General features: G+C 43.8%; 1 protein-coding gene across 1 annotated transcript; it reads left to right on the top strand.

Annotated features, from left to right (window-relative positions):
- Positions 1–617: 617 nt before the first annotated feature.
- Positions 618–19,801, top strand: LOC142790442 (uncharacterized). The gene is made up of 8 exons (XM_075885260.1): positions 618–969; positions 4,854–5,059; positions 5,929–6,003; positions 6,457–6,519; positions 11,363–11,425; positions 14,798–15,024; positions 19,144–19,303; positions 19,401–19,801. Exons 2-8 carry the CDS (start codon positions 4,855–4,857, stop codon positions 19,661–19,663), a joined length of 1,056 nt encoding a protein of 351 aa, XP_075741375.1. The 5' UTR covers positions 618–969; position 4,854; the 3' UTR covers positions 19,664–19,801.
- The last annotated feature ends 4,965 nt before the right edge of the window (positions 19,802–24,766 follow it).

Here is a 24,766-nt window from a genome sequence, read left to right on the forward strand (position 1 = left end):
ATGACAGTATCGAATGGAGAAGCCACACGAGAGAACAATTCATCGTGGGCTAAAAAATGCGTTTTAAATATTATACACAGCTTTGCAAGACAATATCGACGAGTTTTACTCGTCTAGGTGTGGGAGGTGTAGGCCATGCGATGTTGCTTCAGAGCCTTCCTTTCGTAATATTGCACTTTTATTCAACTCTCTCAAACGCGGCACCGTAAATTTCTAATGGGTGCTCGAACACGGCAAGCCGGTCGTGGGGTAAAATCTTTGTAACATTTTATTACCGAAACAGCGATACTAGCAATGCTTGAGCTGCACTTGCTGTTTTCTAAAATGTAAGCTCCTCAATCTCATCACTGTGATCAGGAAACTGAGAGGAAAAGTACAACAGTAGTACGTAGAGAAATATTCAATTTCAAGCCCTTTAGCAATATCATCTAAACAAATTGCCAGTTCACTGGGCTTAGAATTCTCGATGGAAACAAACAGCTGATCAGGGACGCAAGCTTGGCTTGGCACTGGCTTGGCCGCTCATACAAAGCCAAAAGCCGCTGCAGAAAACTGGATTGCGGATCGGATTGAAACAAAATATTTTATACATTTTTGTTTTCTTTGTTTCATTTCTCTAATTGCTCTTGTAATGGCGCGGACCGCGCTTCGTGATCTCATGTACCGGCGCACTGTTCTTAAGTTTAGTATGGCGCACGATAATACATGATTGCGTGCTTTAATTTAAAAAGGTTCGCGAGTATGGCAGCAACACTGCAATGTCGAGAAGAGAATAGTAGTAGAACCAGTAGCAGCTGCATGCCCGGATGGAGTGACTCAGGAATGTCAACCCGATGGCTTTTGTGTTGGCCGTTCTGGCAGTTCCGCCGACTGTATAAAAAGAGACGACCCCGTCGCTTGTCCTCTTCTCTTTTCCTTGGGGCATCAGCGACAACATTGACGGACGACGTGTTCGACTTCACCGTGCACGTGAGTATAGGTTGGTTTTTCATTCGAGTGAATTCTTGTTCAGATTTGCAACTTGTCGGCTTCATCCTCATCACCTGTCACCGGCAATAAGTCACATACGTGTGATATTTAGGTGAAATAAATGATAATGCACATTTTCTGCTCCATTTGCGTGACTTAGCTACACCAGGACATGAGGTAAAGCCTTTGTCGCCTAGCCACTAGCAGGCAAGATCGATCACTCGCATCCTTCAGTTCACGAATCAACGCGCCTGCCTTAAAATTAGTAAGCTGCTCGCAAAGAAATCTTACCGAGGCAATTTTGTTTTCTGCGAACAATGCACCGTAGATTTGTCTTGAATAACAAAAAAACACTTGAAAAATAAATGTCGCGACCTTTTAGAAAACGCCGTGTCTAAGAGCTAGACGCGGCATTTTGTAAAAGGCTCATTAAATTCAGTATGTTTTCGTAGTTTCTGCTTGAAATTATTATTGTCTATGAATTTCATGGCCCAATCTTTTGCTTTGGCTGAAAATCTCGGCGGCAAAAACTTTGTTCAGTGTCCCTTTAAGGGCAGGTGTAGATTCCATTATTTCAGTCGCAAATCTTTTTGCTAGTCGGTCGGCTGGTTAACAATAAGGGTACTAACTAGAGTTCCAGATTTCATCAGCAACACATCGTCATGGCTTCATCAGATGCTGCATTATATACATTCTATCCTCGTTTTTACATAGGTGTACCGTATGGTCCACTGTTGCAGGAAACAAGCGAGCTCATGGACAGTGAGCCATGTGGTGCTAACTGGCAGCGAGGCTTGTGAATGGGACGCATGCGCATAGAATCGGGGTGCGCCCAGTTTTGTCTGCCATTTCTCCGCCTGTACGCATGACAGCATTGGAAAGCGCATCCGTATTTTAGCTGCGCAATTTATCTAGCCCAGTGCCTCCTGCTTCAGGGATTTCCTGTGAGCACAAAAAATGCATGATTTTAATCGTTGCTGCAGTGTTTTGCAAGTTGTCACCGTAAAGCACATCATATTTTTCGCATAATGCTCGCTGCAACTAGCAAGTTTCGATGACTCAAAATGCTGTTCAGGTCTGATGTAGCAAACATTTTAAGCTCGTCCTCGTGACCATGAAATATTGGTTTATTAAATAATGGAAGGCAGAGTTGGTATCAGTTGATTTACAGTGTGAAAATGAAAAGTGCGAAGGACCGTGCCTCGCAAGTAAGCCCCGAGAGCATGAGCAGAGAAGTAGCAGATGAGGATGCTCATGCGCTGCATTTCCAAATCTCACCAGCACTAATGCTTGACGGACTGCTGGCCACGCACTAGCGTGTTCTTTCTGAAACAGGACTTTGGCCCTGTAAGCAAGTTCTTGAAGGGCATAAGTAAAACGTAGAATGGGCCCCCTAAATGCACCCATCCTTGAACCATTGGGCTTATGAATTAGTGCCCTTTTCAAAATACAATTATTCTGAGCTATAAATTGTGACAGAACAGTGCACGAAGTTTAAAAATGGGAAAAAAGTCTTTAAATGTCCCCTTTATACATAGTGTTCCTGTGATGTCACTTCTGCCGTTGTCGCCCTCTCCCGCCATGCCCGGGTAACTCCCTGGGTACCTACGGCAGTTTACGTGCTGCAGTGCGGTTTGTTGGGGGCTCGTCATCTGTTGCTGTGAACGATGTGGAAGCATTGTGGTTTTTTGTTGTCTTACTTTAACGAGCTCATTGGATTAGGAAGGCCTCGCTCGTTCACTCGATACAAGACCAGATAATCAAGATGTGCGACACATATACCAGCCACGGCGTACACCGGCTGCCCGCCACAACCTATGAGGGCCTATTATCTTGCTTTCACTACAAATTGCCTGGCCCAAAAACAAGTGAAAGCTCAAAATTTCTCGAGCCGCAATTTTAAGAGTGGATGTGCGAAGCGCAGCTGCTCCCATCGAAAACTAGTCGTGCAGAGCTAGGCAAGTTTACAAGAGATATAATATTATGAATATATTGTCACGGCCTACGCCACCAAAGTAGCAATGCCCCCCCCCCCCAAGTGTTTTAAAGAGTGCTGATGTTGAGCTTGAGCCTCTTTGATTGCAATTTGTGGAAACAGTCGAGGAAAATATTATACAAGGCAGATAGCGACTTTGCGTGGTGTGTGCTGTGGTAATGCCAGTCATCACGTTTTTTTCACGTATGTTTTAACACACTTTTCACTTTGTATTTTGCTTTTGTTGTACGCTAATGTACAGTGGAGTCACTGAACATGATAGAGACCGTGTATAGAATTAATTGACTAACTTTAAAAAATCCTGACCCCCAACTTGAACTGATCGGCTATACTTCAAAGTGAACTAATATTGTTTCCCATTCTTTATCAGTTTGTTTCAATGCAATACCGAAATCTCCGCAATCGCCATGACGATTTTAACCGCCTCCCTCGTCATCATGATTTTAACTGCGGACAAGTTTGTATGTACAGTATCTTGGTAAGCTATATCTGTTTGCAGGTAAATACTTGGCTATGGCACTTACCCGTAATGAAGTTGCACCTGAAGATGCAAATATTGCAAAGTTTCTTCAAGTGGCTTTTGTTAATCTGCACCAGCCAAATACGCTGGTACTTTTAGGAAAATTGCAATGTGCATTCTCAATTTTAGGTAATAAATTTCAGTGAAGAAACACCCTGAGCTCTGCTCCCTCTGCGTGGACTACTAAATCAACTTGCCTCACTAGCAGCTCATAATTCCTCAAACTTGCATTGTGAGGCAAAACTAAACGGGTGCAAGCACGAGGAGACAACATGACAGTTGTAGGCGATAGATTCGGTAGGTGCCCGGGCATGTTGGTGGCGCATTTCGGAAGTGACGAAAAGGCAGTGGCACTGCGAGATGCACGTGCACACTTTGTGTAGTTCCTGTATTGAACAGCAAACTTTTTTTCTTATCTGGGCAGTTTTACCAAAGGAAGCGTCATCATATGGCGATAACTGGAGCGAATTCACAGGTTGAACCACATCATAGTCTCGCTGTGCTTTTGTACTTTTTTTAGCTCGCAAAATTTGTGATCATCTCCGGTGTGCTGCTGCCTCAATATTTCAAATTCTAAGCATTTACACCATTGTATGCTTACTTTTCCTTCAAAGTGAGACAAGCCACATGTGTATCGTAGATCAAGAAGCATGCCAGTTTCACGTACTTGCAAGGTAAACTTTAGAAATGCACAGTTGATCAAAAATATTAGTTTAATGGTGCATCTACATAGCAGAGCACCTGTGGCACCAATTAAATCATTTTGCATAGCTTCCACGTATTCATTGTACATCTGAGACTACCAATTATTGTGCTGTTCCACATTGTCCATGTGGCTATTAGGCACAGAATAGATCATTGTTGCATGTGGCAGTACATTGTATGGCACACTAGACAAGGTCGAACAAGCTGTCAGCTGCAGTGTGTTCAGGAAAAATCTATGCTATTTTGTACAGACAGTGCTGTCACATTTCATCAGTGTGCAGGTTTATCGAATACCATTAAATATACCACTACATCCTTATTTACATTAGGCATATTGCAGAGAACAATTAAAAAGCTTTGTAGCATAATGTGAAAGATGACAGTTTTTTTTATTTTTAGCACTCTATACACTATAATTTCTCTTTTTTATCCATGTACATTATAAGCTACCATTTTTCGGTGTGTTGCCATCTGTGGTTACAACATAACATGTAAGGCACTTGGTACCTCTTCTCATTATTGATAAACATTGAGTTTTTTTTTTTGAAATTTGAGGCGTCTTCTTTATTAGAGCTGCTCTGGACTTGACATGTAGTTCGTTATCAGTGAATGAACAAAATTGACGCGGTATCTTGGCTACAAACTTTACCACTTTGATTACAGCATGCCAAAGCTTTTTGCTGTCGTTACGTTTCCCGAAGAAGAAGATAAAGTGGCCGTTGTGCCACTCTCGTGGCTAACGGAAGACCGGGCCCAGTGCCACTGGCCTCCAAAGAGGAGGGGCGTTCGGGTTCAAGAATTGGTTCGAGACCGGGTGGACCCAACTGCAGCCTGGCAAAAGTATCCAGTTTGCCTTGTGGCTCGTTGCAGTAAGTGAAGTTTCCGAGTTTTTTGTGTTTACCTTGAGCACATCAGATTAATTATAACAAAAAAGAAAAACTTTTCACCTAGGAAAAACACGAAATTTGGGCACATTAACATGTGCCACCTTCCTTGTCCCTTAGTTTTGTTTGTTTTATTGTTGTGTTTTCTCTTCACACACCAAATTAGGCATGCCACTTTATCTCAGTATCTCTTCCCATTTTTTTTTAATGCAGAGCACTTCAGGTGGTAAGGCTGTTGTATGCTGTCACTGTTGCTTGGCCTGACACCTGCAAATCTACATACAGCATATTGAGCGCATGCTCACACTTAAAAGAAGTCTTCTTCCTCTTCTCTGAGTGTTTCGACAATGATATTAAGGTGGGATGTTACTACTATGGCTAGGTGCAGCGTTAATATTCTGTCTGCCAAAAAAATGAGCCCTCAAGCGTACACTTCTTTCTTATCGCTCCACAAACACGACAATGCAAACCATGTGTGAAAATTACGAGAGGAAGCCAGCAAAAATAAAAAGAAAAGGAAAGAAAGGATACAAAGTAAAAGAAATAGAAACACAAAGATAAATACAGAAAAAAGTGAGGAAAAGAGAGAAGAGGAAAAAAAACCAAAGAAACAAAAAAGGCTCCACACTTGCTTCAGGCTTAGCAGCAGGAGGGCTAAGCTGCCTTAATTCTTTTCTCACCTCATTTTTCTATTTGCCCTTTTTTTTGCAGTTTGCTGTCAATATTTTCTAGGGTTGCAAATTTATTTCTAGGGACGTTTGTCTTTCTGAGAATTAGACTGGCACTCTTTAACTAGTTGCGTGACCCTGTGTTGCCTTTATTATGATTAGCTCTAAAAAATCTTTCGTTCGCAGGCACTCTTGAGAAAGCCGAGCGCCGTGCCACTGGTGCACAGTACGGCCTAGCGGCAGACACAACGGAGCAATCGGGTAATTGCTTACATTCATTCTTTGCTTACATAAAATTGTATGCTGGTGCCTGCTTACCATGCCTGTTAAAGAAGGTGAAACAAGTTTGGAAGAGATGATGACCACTTTGATAATTGAGCTAACCAGGAGGTTAACCTGAAGGAATCATTCAGATCTAATTGGCAAGCTGAAGTGTAAACCAAAAACAATGTTTATGAATAACACAGTGCCTAAGTTTCCAGGCTATTTGGAACCTGTGGTCATATGGTAGCTTCCAATTCTTAATGCCCCAAAATGTGGTAGTGCTCATTGAATCCAAGGGAAAAAAAATGGGTCTTCCATTACAGTATTTTATTTTTAAAGATACGGTATAAGCTTCTTTTGCCACTTCATGCAACCTTAAAAGGCCCACTTATCTGTTTCATATCTAACTGTCGTTTAAAATAAATGTACATGCATAAACATTCTTTTTAGGCAACGAAGACCACAATGAATTGGAGGGCGGTTCATCGCCTGTGGTGGGGTTGCCCGAACCTCGTAAGTAATTCATAAAGTAATTCTTAAAGATACCTCAGTGAACAACACCTGTGTTATTACTGTGTTAAAGTACTCAAAATTGTTTTTTTTTTTTCATTAAAGTCAACTAACAATTTACGACAGAGTAAAAGCTCCATGTATGACAGCGTACAAAACGACAGTACAGTTAAACCTCGTTATAACGAAGCTGAAGGGGGAGTCTTAAATACTTCGTTATAGCATTAGTTTACTTTAGCCCATATTCATTTCTACCAACCATTATAGCCAGCAAGAGAGAATGTGCTCGCCACTGAATATCACAGCAGCCTGCCTCGCAGAGAAAATCATTTCACACTTTGTTATAACGAGGTATTACTGCATTATCAACAGCAGTGCTCTATTTGCCGAGAAATTAAGGTAAATGCACAAGAATACACGTGCCGCAGTAGGATATTATCAAAATAATCCCGGTGACGTCAGACGGACCGTCTACAAAGCTAGATGGCATGATTAGTCTAGTTTAACCAGGTGAAAATTGAACTATTGAACCACTCGCGCCATTCCCCATAGTAACGTCTGGCAGTTTTTTTTCCGTGAATTAAACTGAAACGATCAAGCAGCATTTTATTAAGTCTCTTGATGCACGGAAGGTTCTTTATTTAGTACAGCTAGTTTGATTATTAGTGATAATTGTAGGCTGTAACTGATGTCATCAGGATCAATGTGTTATTTTGATGCATGTGTTCTCGTTCATTTACCTTAGTTTTTTGATAAGTAGGGCATTGCTGTTGATAATATTGTTGTTTTAGCCATTATACATTGAGCTTTCACTGTCATGTAAAATGTTACATGACTTTAGTGTCCCTCTAACAAGTGGTGGGAATCTTGCCGCTGTGTTGCTGTGTACACCAGTGCGCATTCACTAGTCGTTTGTTTTCACATATGCTGAAGAAAAAATGCTGTTGGCACTTCCAACATAGCACCAGTGCCGCACTTTTCAGCATGCGGGTGTGGCATCACACTGTTCTGCATCCTGTGTGCAGGCTGTGAGCGGCAATACATTTATAAAGTGGCCAGTGGTAACAGTCAGATGTATGGTACAGTCGAATCTCGATAATTCGAACTCGATAGGCTTGAAAATCTGTTTGAATTGAAAGAAGTTCAAAATAATGAAAGCTAAATAAACGGAGGGCTCTCTATGCAGTGGTGCATGTGCATTGAGCTAGCACACGAGGGGGAAGTTTAAGAAGACTTACATTTATTCACAAATCACTGGACATCTGGTATTAATTGAGGTAATCGGTAATGCACGTCTGCACACGTTTGCCTTGCAGTGAGTCAATCAATTTCACACACATTTTGCAAAGCATTTCTACTTCGGCTTTAGCATTCTCCTGGCAAGAGAAGTTTCGCGCAAAAATGTTCATCGCCGGCACTTTTTAAAGATGACAACAACGACCGCTGCATGGCGGAGCCTCCCGCTCTCCGCCACGCAGCTGTAGCATGGCCAGCACGTGACGAGAAAGGAGGAGGGTTTGCACATGGAGAGAAGCAGATCGGTATTTGAGAGAAAACCAACACTCCACGGCAGCTTTTTTTTTTTTTTGCTCTCTTTTGCACCCGTCGTTGAATGGAGAAGGGTTACATGGCAGGGAAGAGAAAAGAGCATGTCTGGATCAGCTCGTGAAAGCCCCCCCCCCTTAAGGCGCACAGCCGTGCTCCTGCAAGGCCTGCAGAAGATAGTGCCTTTATCCTTTCCTTTAACCACACAATATTTCATTTAGCGACGGCTTTCTTTTTTTTGCCTCTCTCTCTTTGTGCGCAGCGTTGAAAGGAGGAGGGATACTTGGCAGGGATGGATAAGGGAGAAACGTGACACGGGCGCGTCACAGATCGGCATTTAAGAGAGCAAACATTCTACCCCAGCCTTTTTTTTTCCTTTTCGTTTCCTTCGTGGGCAGCGTTGAGGTGCCGCAGGTGCTGCAGCGGAATTGGGCCGGGTGCTGAGAGCATTTTTGAAATGTGGTATGTTCGAATTAATTGTCGGAAGCGCTTGGGCGTTTGAATTACCGGGTGTTTTCGCCTATTGGAATACACATAGCTTTGACGGGGCCTCATCGTGAGTTCGAATTAACCGGAAGTTGGAATTAAGCGTGTTCGAAATAATGAGATTCGACTGTATCACGCTTTGAGGCTTGAGGTAAAAGAACCGATAACCAGCCAGCACATGGATTTGATCTTGGTGATAAAAAAAAGATCTTGAATATAGCTACAGATTGAAACATACCTTTTCCAGTTTGAGTATTGTATATACTCTCGTAATGAATGCACATCCTCTCCTGAAAAATCGAATCAAAGGTGGGAGTGAGCTCATTATGTGGGGTAAATTTAATGAAAACTTTTGAGGGATGAGCGAAAAATGTGGTTATGCAAAAAAAACGTCATGAAGCTTAACCTTTTACAATTCACATATGCAAACACTGTTTGGAAACAGTAGAAAGTAGATTCTCTGTTACACTTCACATTCTCAGTGCTTGATGGTGCTATCTTCTGCAAGCTATCCTCGCACCACCCTTGCACCCCATGAAAGTGTTTCGCCGCTTTCTATTCTCACTATCGTTTAACGTGAGACAAATAACAAAAACTTTTTTGTTATTTGTCTGAATTGAATGAAACTTATTACACTTATTCAGTTTCTTCTGCAGATTCCAAATGTATGAGTAGATTTTTGATGGCTGCGTTAGAATAGAAGATGGTGAAGTTTTGTAATACACAATTAGAATATTTCTTATGAGGCTTTTGGCAATTTCACGGTGTCAAACACAAGAACAAAGTATATATCCAGATTACCAAGGAGCTGGCATAGCCTATGATGCTAATTTAACAGTTTGGAACAAATTTCGAATGTAAAATAAATAAATGAATACATACATGAGTGAAAAATTTCTGCCACATATTGTTTACTATCGTCATGAATTACAATTTGGTGAAAAGGGTATAGAAGAATATGAATAGCATAATCGGCCAGATCTATTCAATAAAACGCATTGGTATCAAACTTGTTATTGTGAGTCAATGAAACATGTCAAAATGCCCCGTAAGGCTACGTATTACGTCTAAAAACATGAAACTGACAAAAAGGCATTTGAAGTTTTCGTTTCTCATAAATTGATGTGGTGTTGCGACATAACTGCGTAAATGGCATCCAGGGTGTTTCTTTGTTCCTCGGGAACAAGATAATGCCACATATGTTACAACAGATAATTAAAAAAGACAGGGGACGTGCCGTGAACAAATAGAAACAAAAATAAAATGGCACGTGGCAGCGAGAGAAGGGGGGGGGGGGGTGGAGCCCGTGGGACTGCAGCGGATGAACGTAGGGTGTGTGTTTGATATGTGGAAGAAAAAACAATTCAAAATTTTGGCGACTGAAATGGGGGTGACTTAGTGAGTGCGCTCATGACGAGAATAAACATGGTTATTATTTTTTTTCAAGTCTCTTTTGAAAGCCACGAAAAATCTGAATGTGGTGCAGCCTAACAGAAGGTCCGTGAAGGCAAATTATGAATTCGTCGTTGTACGAAGGCCTAATTTTTTTTTTATGCGCACCATCCCCGCCGCGGTGGTCTAGTGGCTAAGGTACTCGGCTGCTGACCCGCAGGGTGCGGGTTCGAATCCCGGCTGCGGCAGCTGCATTTCCGATAGAGGCGGAAATGTTGTAGGCCCGTGTGCTCAGATTTGGGTGCACGTTAAAGAACCCCAGGTGGTCTAAATTTCCGGAGCCCTCCACTACGGCGTCTCTCATAATCGTATAGTGGTTTTGGGACGTTAAACCCCATATATCAATGAATCAATCATGCGCACCATAAATAGTGCTCAAAATTTGATTGCATATGTTGTTTTCATCCTCGCTGTATTCCGTGCTGTTTATGATGTAAACAAAAAAAGTAGCACGCTGAGAAGTGGTGCTGCTTTTGGGCAACAGTTGAAAATGGCGCGGTGCATCAATGCGGAATACTGCCGCTTACACTCGAATCACTCTTGTGGTAACCTCCCACTGTTTGCAGCATGTGTTGTGTGTACACAGCTGCATATTTCCTAGCTAGAAAAATTTTATTTTAGGTGTTTCACGCCATTTTCTATGTAACTATTCCACGATTACACACACTGATCAGCAGGCTTTCAATTGCGCTGAAGGACACAGGTGCCATAAAATTCATAGTCGATTTTTTCAAGAAACCGTATGTAAAGGCTGAAGCTTCATGCGTACATACACACACACACACCATATTGTTTTTGTACTTTATGAAAGCTGCAAAGGTCTCATGTGCCTCCAAGCGTAACCTGTCTTCTTTATTCTCCATCACTGCAAAAGTTTTGTGAGTTTCAAATAAAAGTACCTTGCGCATGGCCACGCTTGGGTAATTTTTTGTGTAGGTGTTATTTGAGCAGCCTACAGTGTTTACTTTTTAAGCCTGTATGTATATGTTGCATTATAAGGATGCAGAATGTGTGTGGCTGTACAATATAGATGAAGTGTAAACATTAAGTGTGTCTATTGTAGTGTTCTTGCAACCAATCTTACCCCCGTATTCTAGAACGTCCCTCCACTCAACGCTTCACCTTCACTTGAGATGGCTGATGGGAGCGCCGTCTTTAGGCAGAGAAAGTCGCTGCATGTCAGCAATAATCTGCTGTGATTCTCGAGTAGCGCAGCGTAGCTTTCAAACAAGCAGCGGCACAGTGCTCAACTCTGTCAAGTGAAGGGTGAAAGTCGAGTCGAGGAGCGTTTATGAATATGGGGGTTAGTTTTGTTGTCTTGTTAACCTGCCATTAACACTGGATTGATGCTACTTTGCTCTAGCTGTACAGTGCTCTCCAAGGCACAAGGAGGCACCGCAGGGGGAAGGCTCGGAGCAAATTATGCGTGAGTTTCCTTTCATTGTTACACTATGCACGTATTAAGTGATGGACTTTAATGTATGCTATTTGTATCGTGCAAGTTTTTGGGGACATACAACTTCCAACACTTATGTGTTCTGACGAAAATCACGCAAGAATGAGAGAAGCTTGTGCAAAAATTATGCAAGAGTGTGAGAAGCTTGTGCAGAAGTCTGTGAAATGAAGTTTTGAAAATTTGTGGCAATGTGTCATTGTACAGTGGTCAACAGTCTCGCTCAGCATGCTTGACTGCAGGGCTCCCGGCTGCACAGACGCATCTACGGAGTGCCTGATGCATGATGGGCCAAATGTCAGCCTGCACAGTCCCTATTAGCACACCTGCTGGGAATTTTCTCTCTTTGTTTATCGTCCGGGCTTCAACACTGTTATAGCATTCAGAAGTGCTGTAGGTGATGCAGCACCACAGAAAAAAAAATTATTGACCATCTCCCCAAAGAGAATCATGATGGGATGGGAAGCAGCAGTGGTATACCCGATGTTGACTTAGCTGAAACAGGCATCAAGGCGGGTGCTGAAAGAACAGGTTGAAGTGAAACTGTGTAACCTTTACTCGAGTAAACGTTTCTTTGAAACGCAAAGACACGGGAGGCGGGTTGGAGTTTCATCGCAGATAAAGGAGCCGAAAGAGTGTTTCCACTCGAGGGGCGGTTGAGCATTGCGGGTGGTGAAGAGGGTGAAGCGATAGAAAAGTGTGTTGCGAGCGGGTGGAGAAGCAACACCACCTGGGTTTGTTGGGAGCTGCTGCGGGTGAGGGAGAGAGTGACGTCAATGTGCAGCTGTTGCTTGACCTACTTGGCATCGTTCCAACAACTGCGGCTGGGCAACGCAGTGGGGCGCTTTAGCATGGAGACACGGATGGACAGGTTACACAGGCTGCTTCACATCTAAAGAGAAAATGTGGAGTAACTAGACTTGGTGCCCTATGCAAGAAATGCTGCAAAGGTTATCTTCAGTCTGTAGTGTTTGCAGGTTTGCATAGGATGCAGGCCAAGGCAATTTCTCGTGTTTTAATTTCCTTTTTTTTTTGCGGTTTTCCTACACCGTCGGCAGCACCTCTGATGACCTAAACAGTTGTAGCCATGACAAAAAACAAAGAGAGAATCTATGTGGCGTTCTTTATATATTGGCAATGCAGCTCCGAGTGCAATGCTCTGGTATTTTAGAGAATTATGTTAATGTCTGTTTCTGTTCCTATTCTTGAACTGCCGCCCTTAAGTATTTGAGTAGAATAAAAGCTGGGAAAAATTCATTTTCAGCCATTTATTATTTGTATGGTGATATCTTTGCAGGCAAGTTGAAAATAAAGTATTTTCATTGGTGGTGACATGTTAAACTTAACTGTACCAAAGCATCACCAGTTGTATACTGCTGCTGTGTATAAAAACTTATTGTTCCTGCTGTAGTTGCAAGACAGCCAGTAAAATTGGTATTACACTTGAGAGCAGTGTACCGAGAAATGCACCGGGGAGCGATTTTTCTCTATTAGATGAGGCATCTCTTATCAGCAGAATACTACATATGCATTTTCTTATCAACCTGTATTTTACTGTAGGCACACTGGTGCCTCTTATCCTCGTTTGTCTGTTACATCAGTGTCTCTTGTAAAGGGGATCAACTGTGCTACCTTTTTTTTTTCGAATCTAATGAGTTCTTTTTCCAGATTATTGTTGTTTTAAGGTAGAGCCTCACATTTCAATCAAATACTGAAGATTCTATTTTTCCTTCTATATGCTATGAAGTCACTCCTTGTGTTACAATAGAGTGAACACTGTTATGAGAAAAGCTACTTTATGGAGTTAACTCACTCCATATTGACTTAACACACAGAATTGGTGAAAACTACACTTCATTCCAGCTGCATTGGGAATAATATTCATTTGCATACTTCTGTTTCTTTTGTTTGTTTGTTGGCTGGAGGTTTGGAGTATAGGGTGGCCAGAGGGCACTGTGTAGTCTTTCATCTTCCCAATTTTATCAACATCAATTGATAGGCGTATGGGAAGCAGCCAGCATGCTGAAACAGCGGTGCAAGCATGCAAGATGTTCACCATTGCATGCAGTCAGTTGCTGTGAGCAACCTACTGCATACAATTAACTGCGAGTGGTGAACTAACGCTGCACTATGTGTGCCTCCTGGAAAGCTGCAATGGTAAAGTGCCACAATCGTATAGTAACATGGATAAAATCGCAATTTGTTTGTTGAATAATTTTGCAACAGAATCAATGGAGTTTTGGATAAATTTGTGTATCGGCCTGGTTCATCAAAGCTACAGAGTCAAATGCGGTATATACTCGCGTATTATGTGTACTTTTTTTGTCGATCCGGTTATGTGCAAAGCTAGCAAGAATCGCCGATCTAAAAGCCCAACTGGGAATATATGTTGCTGGCGCTGTCACAGCTGCCTCAAAGTGGATTGTCATTTGTTTGCTAAGCCTGTTCAAATGCCCCAACCAGTTTCCACGACAGGATTATACCAGAGAACATAAGTACTCTCCAACAATTGTCGGGAACCCAACGTAAAGTAAGATGCAGACAAGGAAGCGCGATGCCAACACAGTGCTGTGTGTGTCGCCCTTCATGTGTGTGTGTGTCCATTCCTTGTGCCTGTCTTCTATTGCGTTGTGTTCCCTCCGTTATCTAACCAACACACCCAAGCCTCTATGCTAAGTCTTATTCAACGCACTCTTCTGCTGGCTCCCATACTGAATATTGCATGTCGAAGAACTCCACGCTGATGTGCTTGGCGGTAGCACGGTTTCAGTTTTCTTCCGTAAGCGTTATAACAGCAATCTGCCTCGTATATAATTATTGTAGCCTATCACAAGGAACGGTAAAAATGCAATGAACAGATGGCGAAACCGAAAAAAAAAAAAAAATGAGTGCGAAAACCTGCCTCATCTAGTTGATGCGACAGGTCCTTGCACGCGTCGAACATCTGTGCTGTGTCTCGGGAATACATTCTTGCCGTGGAAGAGGTGGGAAGATAGGAGGCAAACCTTTAGGCATTTCGGACTACACATAAACAGGTTTCGGTTTTCAAGTTCGATATTCTAGGGAAAGCATAAAAGTTCATGGAAGAAGGGACCTTGTACTCAGCCCATTTTGTGTAAGACTGCACTCGCCTGCTCGACAAGAGATGTGCCTGACCAGAGCATCATGAAGTCAAATGTGTCTGTGTGTGTGCTGGCAAGGTGGCTCGGGCTGGTTAGCGAGGGCAAAGTATGCGAGCAAAAAGTTCCTTGTAGTAAAGCAGGCTGGCTAATTATACTGGTGAGCAAATTATGTGAGAATACAAATTGTGCGAGTAAATATGGTATGTACTCTTGTATGTTTCAGCTCTGTTGCTACGGATCCTGCGGATCCAACTTGGCATCCGGCAGCAACAAAGAGATGTTCTGCAGGAGGTGCTACAGCTGAAGCACGAGGTACAGCTCTTGTCCATGCCTCAGCACGCCCAGCCAGCACAGCCCCCTTCTGACCTTCCCCGGCTGCCTGCTTGTACAATTGGAGAAGTGGAGGCAGCAGAGGCAGCTGTGCAGAGTGAAGCTGTGGCTGCGGCTTTGGTGTGTATTTCTTGATTTGTAATATGCTGATGTAACATGCAGAAATTCAGTACTGCTTTAAGATACTGTGTTTCGGGAAACAAACTAGTCAGGTAATCTCATGAGCCACTGTACTGCAGTGGCTCATGAGAATATGAATAATTCGTACTCAAAGAGGCCAGAAAATTTGTTCAAATTAAAAGTTCAAAATAATAAAAGTTACCGTAATTACTGTATTTACTCGATTTTACCGCGCCCTTGATTGTAACGAGCACCCGATTTCCACCGCGAAAAAAAAAAACAAACCGTAAGACATCGATTGCAACGCGCACCCATTTTTCTCGCTGGCCCGCACGATCACACCACTCAAAAAAACGACTCCTTTCGGGAGCGTCTTCCATTTAAATATGAGGTACGGGCGCAGCTTGTGCCCATCTGATGTGTAACAGAGCATTGCCGTCACTGTAGTTTTACCGTGGACCGATGTCAGCACGCGAACTTCCTTCGCCCCCTTCTCTTCTCGACGGTTGTGGTGCCAGGCATGTCGAAGTAAAGAGGCGTCTGATCGGCATTCCCGATTTGCTCAAGCAGGTAGCCGTTGTTGCGCCGCAAGTTTAGGACCTCTGAAAACTGTGCAGCTATTCATCGTACTCCTCCGCAAAACTTTTCTCATATGCATGTTCCTTTTCGGAGGGAAAAGCCTTTCCTCTTCATAAAGTTAGTTAGCCAGCACCTGCTCGCTTTCAACTGGCTCCGCATTAGACCTTTTTCTAAGACTAATTGCATAGCCCGCACTTGGAGCAGTTCTATACACGCCGAGCAGCTCTTTAATTTGCGGAAACCGACCCTGCTGTGGTCCACTGAAGCCTTTGCGAAAAGCTTTGCTGTCGACAATCTTCTGCTTTTGTTTCCGCCAGTCCCGCACGCACGTTTCGGGAACTCCGAATGACCGTGATGCGGCCCGATTTCTGTCCGTTTCGGCACACGCGATGACTTTTCTTTTAAAAGCGGCATTGTGGTGCACTCGAGTTTTTGGAGTCAGCCCTTCCACGCCGTCGATGCTAATGCACTACTAGATGACGAACTCCTCAGCACACGTACGAAGTGCCGCACATGGGAAACACATAGGCAGAAATGGCCGACGTGCCATGCTGACGCACGTAGGGGGCGGCCATTTTGTAAGTGGCGATGACAATAGAATGACCATATTCATTTTTTGTTCGTACTTGATTCTAACGCGCATGCGATTTATGAACTCGCTTAACCGGAAAAAAGGTGCACGTTAGATTCGAGTAATTACGGTACTTGAATCTAACGCGCACCTTTTTTCCGGTTAAGCGAGTTCATAAATCGCATGCGCGTTAGAATCGAGTACGAACAAAAAATGAATATGGTCATTCTATTGCCATCGCCACTTACAAAATGGCCGCCCCCTACGTGCGTCAGCATGGCACGTCGGTCATTTCTGCCTATGTGTTTCCCATGTGCGGCACTTCATACGTGTGCTGTGGAGTTCGTCATCTTGTAGTACATTAGCATCGACGGCATAGTAGGGCCGACTCCAAAAACTCGACGAGTGCACCACAATGCTGCTTCTAAAAGAAAAGTCATCGCGTGTGCCGAAACGAACAGAAATCGGGCCGCATCGCGGTCATTCGGAGTTCCCGAAACGTGCGTGCGGGACTGGCGGAAACAAAAGCAGAATATTGTCGACAGCAAAGATTCACACAAAGGCTTCAGTGGACCACAGCAGGGTCGGTTTCCACAAATTGAAGAGCTGCTCGGCGAGTATGTGATTAAGCAGTGAGCGGCATAGCGGCCCGTGACGACAGAACTGCTCCAAGTGCAGGCTATGCAGCTAGCCTCAGAAAAAGGGCTAATGCAGATCCAGTTTAAAGCGAGCAGGTGCTGGCTAACTAACTTTATGAAGAGGAGAGGCTTTTCCCTCCAAAGGCGAACGGGCATATGCCGGAAGTTGCCGGAGGAGTACGAAGAAAAGCTTCAGAGTCTTCAGAGGTTCTTCCTAAACTTGCAGCACAACAACGGCTACCTGCTTGGGCAAATCGGGAATGCCGATCAGACGCCTCTTTACTTCGACATGCCTGGCACCACAACCGTCGAGAAGAAGGGGGCGAAGTAAGTTTGTGTACTGGCATCGGTTCACGGTAAAACTACAGTGACGGCAATGCTCCGTTACACGTCAGATGGGCACAAGCTTGGCCCGTACCTCATATTTAAATGGAAGACGCCCCCGAAAGGAGTCGTTTTTTTGAGTGGTGTGATCATGCGGGCCAGCGAGAAAAATGAGTGCGCGTTGCAATCGATGTCTTAGTTTTTTTTTTTTTTTTTTTTTGTCGGGGAAATTGGGCGCGCATTAGAATCGAGGGCCCGGTAGAATCGAGTAAATACGGTAAATGAGCGGAGGGCTCGCCATGCAGTGATGCATGTGCATGGAGAAGTTTTATTCACAAATTACAGGACATCCGTCATTAATTAAAGTAATCAATATATGTCTGTACACATTGGCCTTGCAACGAGTCAACCAGTTTTGCGTGCAGTTTGCAAAGCATTTGTACTTCGGCTTCAGTATTCTCCTGGCAAAAGAAGTTGCGCGGCAATGTCCAGTGCTGACACTCTTCGAAGACAACTGTGTTTCCACTGTTACCATCTGCGCTGCAGCCGGAGCGTGGCCAGCACATGATGAGAAAGGAGGAGCGTCTCCACCTGGAGAAAAGCAGATCGGCATTCGAGAGAGAAACACTCCGCGGCAGCTTTTTTTTTTTTTTTTTCTCTTTTCATGCACGCTGTTGAAAGAAGGGTCTCTACATAGCAGGAACGAAAAACAGGGAAGCGTCACACCGGCGCGTTGCAGATCGGCAGAGAGAGAGCCAACTCTCTGCGACAGCTTTTTTCCCCCTCTTTCTCTTCGTGCGCGGTGTTAAGAGGAGAAGGGTCTCTACGTGGCAGGGACGGAAAAAGCCAAAGCGTGGCACAGGAATGTCGCAGATTGGCATTTGGCAAACATTCCACCGCAGTCTTTTCTTTCCTTTTCTTCATTTTTTTTCTTCAAGCACAGCGATGAGGTGTCTGAAGTGCCACCGCAGGATTGGGCAGGGTGCTGAGAGCATTTTCGGAGCGCGGTATAGCTTTGATAGGACCACAGCGTCAGTTCGAATTAAGTGTGTTGGAATCAATGAGATTCGACTGTGTTTACTATAACTGTGAAGTCCGAGTGAACTGTCTTAAGCTAGCTGACGATGTAGGCGGCATCGTGCGTTTGATGGGCAGTGACTAGCAATAGCCTGCTAAACAGACATTAAAACAGACATTCAGTAATTTTGTTCATTTATCACCCTATTTCGTGTCTGCTGCGGCTCTCTCTATTTTGAGCTACAGTTCACCCTGCCTCGTGTTAACCGATTTCTTACTTTTTTAAAAATCTAACATGCACCCAATTTTGCAGGGTGAAGAAAAATGCACCTTTGTTTATTGTGATGAGATTTCTATAGTGACATGCCTCTTTGTTGGCTATCACAGAAAAATATAAACAGCAAATGGTGTGACCATCTTGTGCGACCTTTATTTTTCTATCAGTTTCATCTATGACCAAGATTTGGTCGCTCTAAGGTTGCCTCTTAGTACGCCTTGATCATGTTCATTTATCCTGTTGCGCTCTGCTTACAATGCATTGATTAAAAACATGTCCAAGCTTCTTTTTGAAGTCCACATATTTTATCGTTTTTCACCTGTAAAAGCTACTCCTGGTCAACATTCAGGCAAAGACATCGTAACCTCGAAGAAACGTGTATTGGAATTCGAGCACTGTACAAAGTAATTATACTATTTCATAGCTAGAATCAATATTTATTAAGGGTTATAACAGTGTTGTATTTGATTTCATAACAGCAAAACTATGCATATCAGAGAAGGACTCTGAAAGGTTCTCACACTGAGTGTGAGAGGGCTGATGTGGAAACCATTTTAGGTCAAGTGAGTTGAAGTTAGCGTAAAAAAACAATGAAATGTTGTGATGCCCAAAAATTCAAGTTGTTGTTTTCAGTTCTTGCAGATTTTTATCATGAAAACATTTCGATGGGCTGTTGCGTTTACCCCATCTATGCTTCTTGCATTTTTTTACAGCGCAAGCACCTCCTGCAGATTGGGGGACATGGCCTCCGCGAAGTTGGTGTGAATGCCATGAAGGCTGTATTGGCACATGACGTGCAAGTGCTGTACAGCCTTCATGGCAGAAAAGGGAAAAGGGCCTTTGTCAACCTGCGGCTCTGTACATTAGTGACAGGTTAGACTTGTTCATTGTTTTATGTGTGTGTACCCTTGCGTATTCTCTGTACTGCAGTGCTTCATGTGTACTATGGTATTTCTGTTTTTGTATGCAGATGTCATCTGCCAAAAAGCAGGGTGCGACAAGGCGGAGGCCCTCAACTTTATTAAGAGGTGGCTGCCAGGGTCTGGTGATCGCTGTGGGGGCAGGAAGCGGCGCTTCAGAGAAGCATTTGTTGTGGAGCAGCCCGATGATCCCCACTTTCAGAGTGGAGATTATCGGCTGCTCGCGGCAGCTGGCTTCCTGCCCAGCCACAGCAGCCAGGGCCTTGACAGCACCACTGTCACTGTGCCCCCAACACAACCTGACCTGCAGTAAAGTGGGCCTTTTTTAATTGTGTCTATATTTTTTTCAATGTATATATTTTTTGTTGTACCTAATAAATAAAAAAAAACAAAGAATAAATGGTCTGCAGACTGTCGGTGGTGCACTGTTCAGCTAGCTTATGCTGAGTCGGAAGCACCATCACCATGTTTCAGTTACAAAAAAATGCTCTAAACTGTATGAATATTCTTGATTACCATGTGGGGGACATATGGGGGGATTGCATGTGGGGGACATACGCTTTCAGCATTTACTTCCTAACGACTTTTTTCGATCTGCTGTACCAAATACCAGTACCAAATTAAGCACTTGCTATTGCAAAAGATGGATTGGTAAGTAAATAAACTACGACTTCTAGTGTTAGCAAAGGGAATGAGGTATAAAAGATGAAATACAAAAGCGGAGTAACTGCTTTCAGTTCTCAGCATTCAATTTTCTGTTGCCCCAAGTATACAGGGCTGCAAAGCTACAAGAGCGGGTCATCGAGCCATATTGTTTAAATCTTCCGGTAAGAAAAATTCCCTACTAATAATGGTTACATAATGGCAAGCCAATCAGTAGCCAATATATTTGTCGTGCAGGAAACATCGGTGTAATAACGGCATTTGATTGGCTGCAATGTGGCCCTGGATTGGTCTAATGTCGGTCACATCGGTAGCCAATATTCGTCGTGCAGCCAACATTGGCAAAAATGGCATGTGATTGGCTCAAATATGGCACAATATTGGCCGAACATTGGCAGCTTTGTCGGCAATACGATGGGCCTTCGTCGGCCCAATGTTGGTTGCATACTGGCTAAAACATCGGCAAAACGTCGGCCCATCATTGGCTTGAACGTCGGCCAGACATTGGAACAAGTTGCACTTCCGACGTCGGCCCGACGTCGGTGCCGATGTTAGCCGATGTTGGTCCAAGATTGGTCCAACGGCGGCGTGCCGCCTGGGTAGCTGTAGAGATGTTTCTAAATTCCTACATATGTACTTCAACGAAAGGGAATACTTTCTGGGGTGAATGAGGTTGGCGATTTGAGCTTGTTGATATGGTAGCATGTTACTATATGGTAGCACATACAAGCGACACGGACAAGAGAAGACGCATTCAAGCACTGTGTTGTCTTGAATGGGCCACCTCTTGTCCGTGTTCTTAGTCTGCGCTACCATAACTTATCTTTCCGGTGTGTTGCCTTCTTGGCTAGACACAACTATGTGAATCCGACTGACGTTTAGGACAAAGAAAGTCTAGAGAAGATCATTTGCCGACTTTAACTCTAGTGTAGTATTTATAACTTCGATTGAAAAAAAAAACTAAGGGGCACTAAAAAGAACTGTTCAGTCGGCGGTATCTGAGCTCTACAACCTTCAAATTACTTGCCGGCTTCGGTATGAATACCGCGGAAAACACTTTAAAAAAATCAAGTAAGTTAATACCCTGCGAAGTGGAAGGTGGAGCCAGCTTCCACAGTACTTTGATTCGTGGAGCATCTGAGACGTTGTTCAAAATTTGTGGGTTCGAATGCCACCAACGTTAAGGGTAAAATACATATTTGTGCACTTCTGTCTATTTCAATTGATGTCATAATTAGTGCAACAGTTAAAAACAACGTCTCATTTGCTCTCTTCGGACTAGTAAAGAATGTTCTCATTGTACAGCGCAATCTGTTAACAAGCACATAAGCTCAATCTGCCATATCTTGGTGGGCACGAAAAGAAAACCAGTCGCATACCTCAGCCTTTCAGAGTCTAGCTGCTAGTTTTTCTTTTCTTAACATTGGACGCTCTATATGGCTAGGAGAAGCGAAAAACCATTTGAAATCGATGACACTATAGCAGTCCCCTTTGACTGTGCTATCAGCTACGCCGTCCTTAGCATCGTACGCAAGCACGCACGCCATTGGCTGTGTTTTAAGTGACGCGGTTCATCCAGCCACAGCCGTCCCCCGTAAGCACGCGCGCACCAGTTCGTTTTGAGTGCTTCACACAGGGGAAAGCCACGGACAGCTTTAGGAGAGCGCCGGCAGTAGAAACGTAAGAGAGCTCGCACTAACCGGGCCGATGGTGCAGTCCGGGCACTCAAACAGGCCCGTGAGGCCGAATGGTGGCCGCAACTGAGTGCCGGCCCCGTGATCCGGCAGCCTTTCAAGTCGCCCTAAATCGCGACCAGAAATGTAAGCGCCGGTGGCGAGCGCATCCTGCAAACCCCGCCGCCGAGTTAGTTCGCCATCCTAAACGTTTCCAGCATAGCCGCGCCGAACACGCCAACAGCGTCAAGGTAATGATGGCGGGGGCGTGTTTGCCGGAGCGAACACCAGCTTTCGATGGGAGCTTCTCTAGCGGCATTTTGGTTTCGACTTCGACGTCTGTGAGCACCAGTGGTTCAAGAACAACCACTATGATTAACACATTGCTAAGCACATTAACCCGCTCATTATACTCCTCAATGACCATGATCATGTGAGCCGCATTGTCCGGTATGTGAAATAAACACTGTGGTTAACCCAAGCTAAACGTGTTTTCAACCTCATCAAGAAGCACACTCATGTAATTTTTTCAGTGCAGCGTCGGTTTGAGACTACTGCTGAACTCCAGTGCCACACGTGTCAGCTTTCACTGGCTAATCGTTTGTACGAAGTGCTTGGGCGGTGTTTTTTTTTATGTTCGTTCCACGCTTCTCAGAGCACATCCCTGTGCTTCCCAGAGAAGCATAGAGTCCTGATTATTTCGGGAAAAAGGCAGCACTAACGTTAGCTGAATTTTTCTGTTACCTTAAAGAAGAAAAAAAAGTACCTGTGCGTACTTGTTTCGTCAACAAGATCGGCACTGTGAGTTGGTTCGGAAAAGACAGACGTGTTCAAAGGCATTGCTTCTCCCTGCAGTTTAGTACTGTCCTGCAATATAAGCTGGACTTGCTGAGGAATATTTCCTTATATGCAGTTTAAAACGGAGGGCGGTGGCGTCGCACATAGGCGAGAGAACATGATTGATCAACATCAGCCTGTCGGTGCTGTAGATTGATGAAAGCAAAGACTTTCCCACGTAATTGTGTGAAAACACTGCCAGAGACACTGCTGCGCGTGTTCGCAAAACATCAGTGCTGCCACACGAGAATCGATCGGCGTCAAGATCTCAACATGCATCTTTTACGAAGCCTGGCAAGACAAGGTGTGCCGGAGTGCGTATAAAGTTCGCCTGCCCGTAGTTTGTTGGCATTCCTAGAATATATGGCACGTACCCCCTTTAAAAATCGGCCAAGAATGCGACGTTGAGACTTCTAAATGGTATTTAAAAATAGTGGGCGATTTTAAAAAATAAAGAAAGGTAATGGCAATAATACGTAATGCATTATATTTAAACTACAAGTATTATGCTTTGCAGTTTGTAGTACGTACAGACTGCCATACAAACCTAATGAAAGCAATTTTGAAAAAAGAAAAAAACCTGGTTGGGTTTTACCTTGTTGAAATGACGCAGGTCTTTATAAATATCAGATTGAAATCGTGCTCGTTGAGTCGCTCTAATAAACTTACTCATGGCATCAAAGGCATTCCTACGGAAGTATCTCAAGCATGAGGCACCGAAACTTAAAAGATTTTTCCATGATATGGTTAAGCCTGTTTTCGAAATAGTGGTAATCAGAAGTCGAGTTATATTGCAAGATTATCTTTGACATGGCAAAAAAGTAATGTCAAATATTTTCTTTTCTCCACAGAATGGGCAGGGGTGGTCTTGTCAGACTTCTTTTCATACGTCTCGTGCCATCACGAAGTTACGAACTTTAGCTCTGTCTCAGCTGAAGTATCTGAAAATACTATGGGTTTCAGGTCACTGTGGGTGAAAATTTATAAAATGGCCGATATTTCAGCAGACAAGGAGCGCAGGCAACGCTTCTAAGTGCTCTATGTCATCCACCGCAGAAGGAGGCAGTGGAAGCGCGCGACAGAAAAACCTGCGACGCCGGTGGCCTTCAGCTGCCAAGGACGTAATTACCTGCATCTCTTTCTATTATAACTTAGTCGAAAGAAAAACTACGTCGTGGCTTTATTTCGCACGAACAATTTTGAGCTTGACAAAGTAGGGAATCGCTAAGTCAAAACGGCAAACAATAGCCTTGCCATTTGGGCTGAGAAAAGTGGTCTGAAATTATTAGCTTTCGCCATACCCAAACGTCAGTTCCGCACAGTAATCCAAAATTTGCGCCAGTTAACCTGAAACGGGAAGCGCAAGTCAGTTGCTCTCACCAACCACCACCTAGGTGGGCTAGGGACGATTGGGCCGCCGGGGTCTACGGGAGTGTCCGCTCCTCACCTCTAACTAAATGCGAAGCATTTCTTGACGAACTTAGGCAACTTTGAGCGTATATATCTATCTACCTATCTAAAGCCGCCTACGACCTTTAGCTCCCCTGGCCGTTTGCATAATGGTATCGATACTAAGCTTGGTATTGCATAATATGACTATATGACGAGCATATTGGACAAGTCAGAACATAAAATTTATAATGTGTATGTCATGAATGTTATAATTTACATTTCATGGTCTTACTGCTCTTGCAGTGGTTTCGTTCACATGACATGTTGCAAAACTGGTATTGTATGACATGATTTCATGGCAAACACAAGCCACAGACCCTAACATAATTATCATGACATGCGTGTCATGTACCAACATGACTATATGCCACGCCCATCATGCGCTCTCGGCCATTTCGCTAGCGTCACATATACCAAATGTGGTATTACGGTACGTGAATTGTTGACGAAGGTCTTTACAGGTGCAAATATGATAATTATTAGATTCGTGTCATGGAACAACATGACTACATGCCACGCATGATGCTCTGGCGGCCGTTTCGCTAGCTTCAATTATGCGAGATTTGGTATTACGGGACGTGAATGGATTCCGAAGGTACGAAACTGGTGCAAACATCATAAACATGACATGCTTGTCATGTAAGAACATGGCTACATGTTAGCTCATGATGCGCTCGCGGCCGTTTCGCTAGCTTCAAATATGCCAAATATGGTATTACGTGACGTGAACGGATGACATACGTAAATGACACATCCAAACATGACAATCATGACATGCGTGTCATGTAACA

This window comes from Rhipicephalus microplus, unplaced genomic scaffold (assembly GCF_043290135.1).
Source record: "Rhipicephalus microplus isolate Deutch F79 unplaced genomic scaffold, USDA_Rmic scaffold_105, whole genome shotgun sequence".
Classification (NCBI taxonomy): domain Eukaryota; kingdom Metazoa; phylum Arthropoda; class Arachnida; order Ixodida; family Ixodidae; genus Rhipicephalus; species Rhipicephalus microplus.

Bases quoted from the DNA above. Each gene is read 5' to 3' on its own strand.
- LOC142790442 (XM_075885260.1), top strand. From the start codon at position 4,855: ATGCCAAAGCTTTTTGCTGTCGTTACGTTTCCCGAAGAAGAAGATAAA. The intron at 6,004-6,456 runs GTAATTGCTTAC...CATTCTTTTTAG, and splicing joins AGACACAACGGAGCAATCGG to GCAACGAAGACCACAATGAA. The intron at 15,025-19,143 runs GTGTGTATTTCT...ATTTTTTTACAG, and splicing joins AAGCTGTGGCTGCGGCTTTG to CGCAAGCACCTCCTGCAGAT.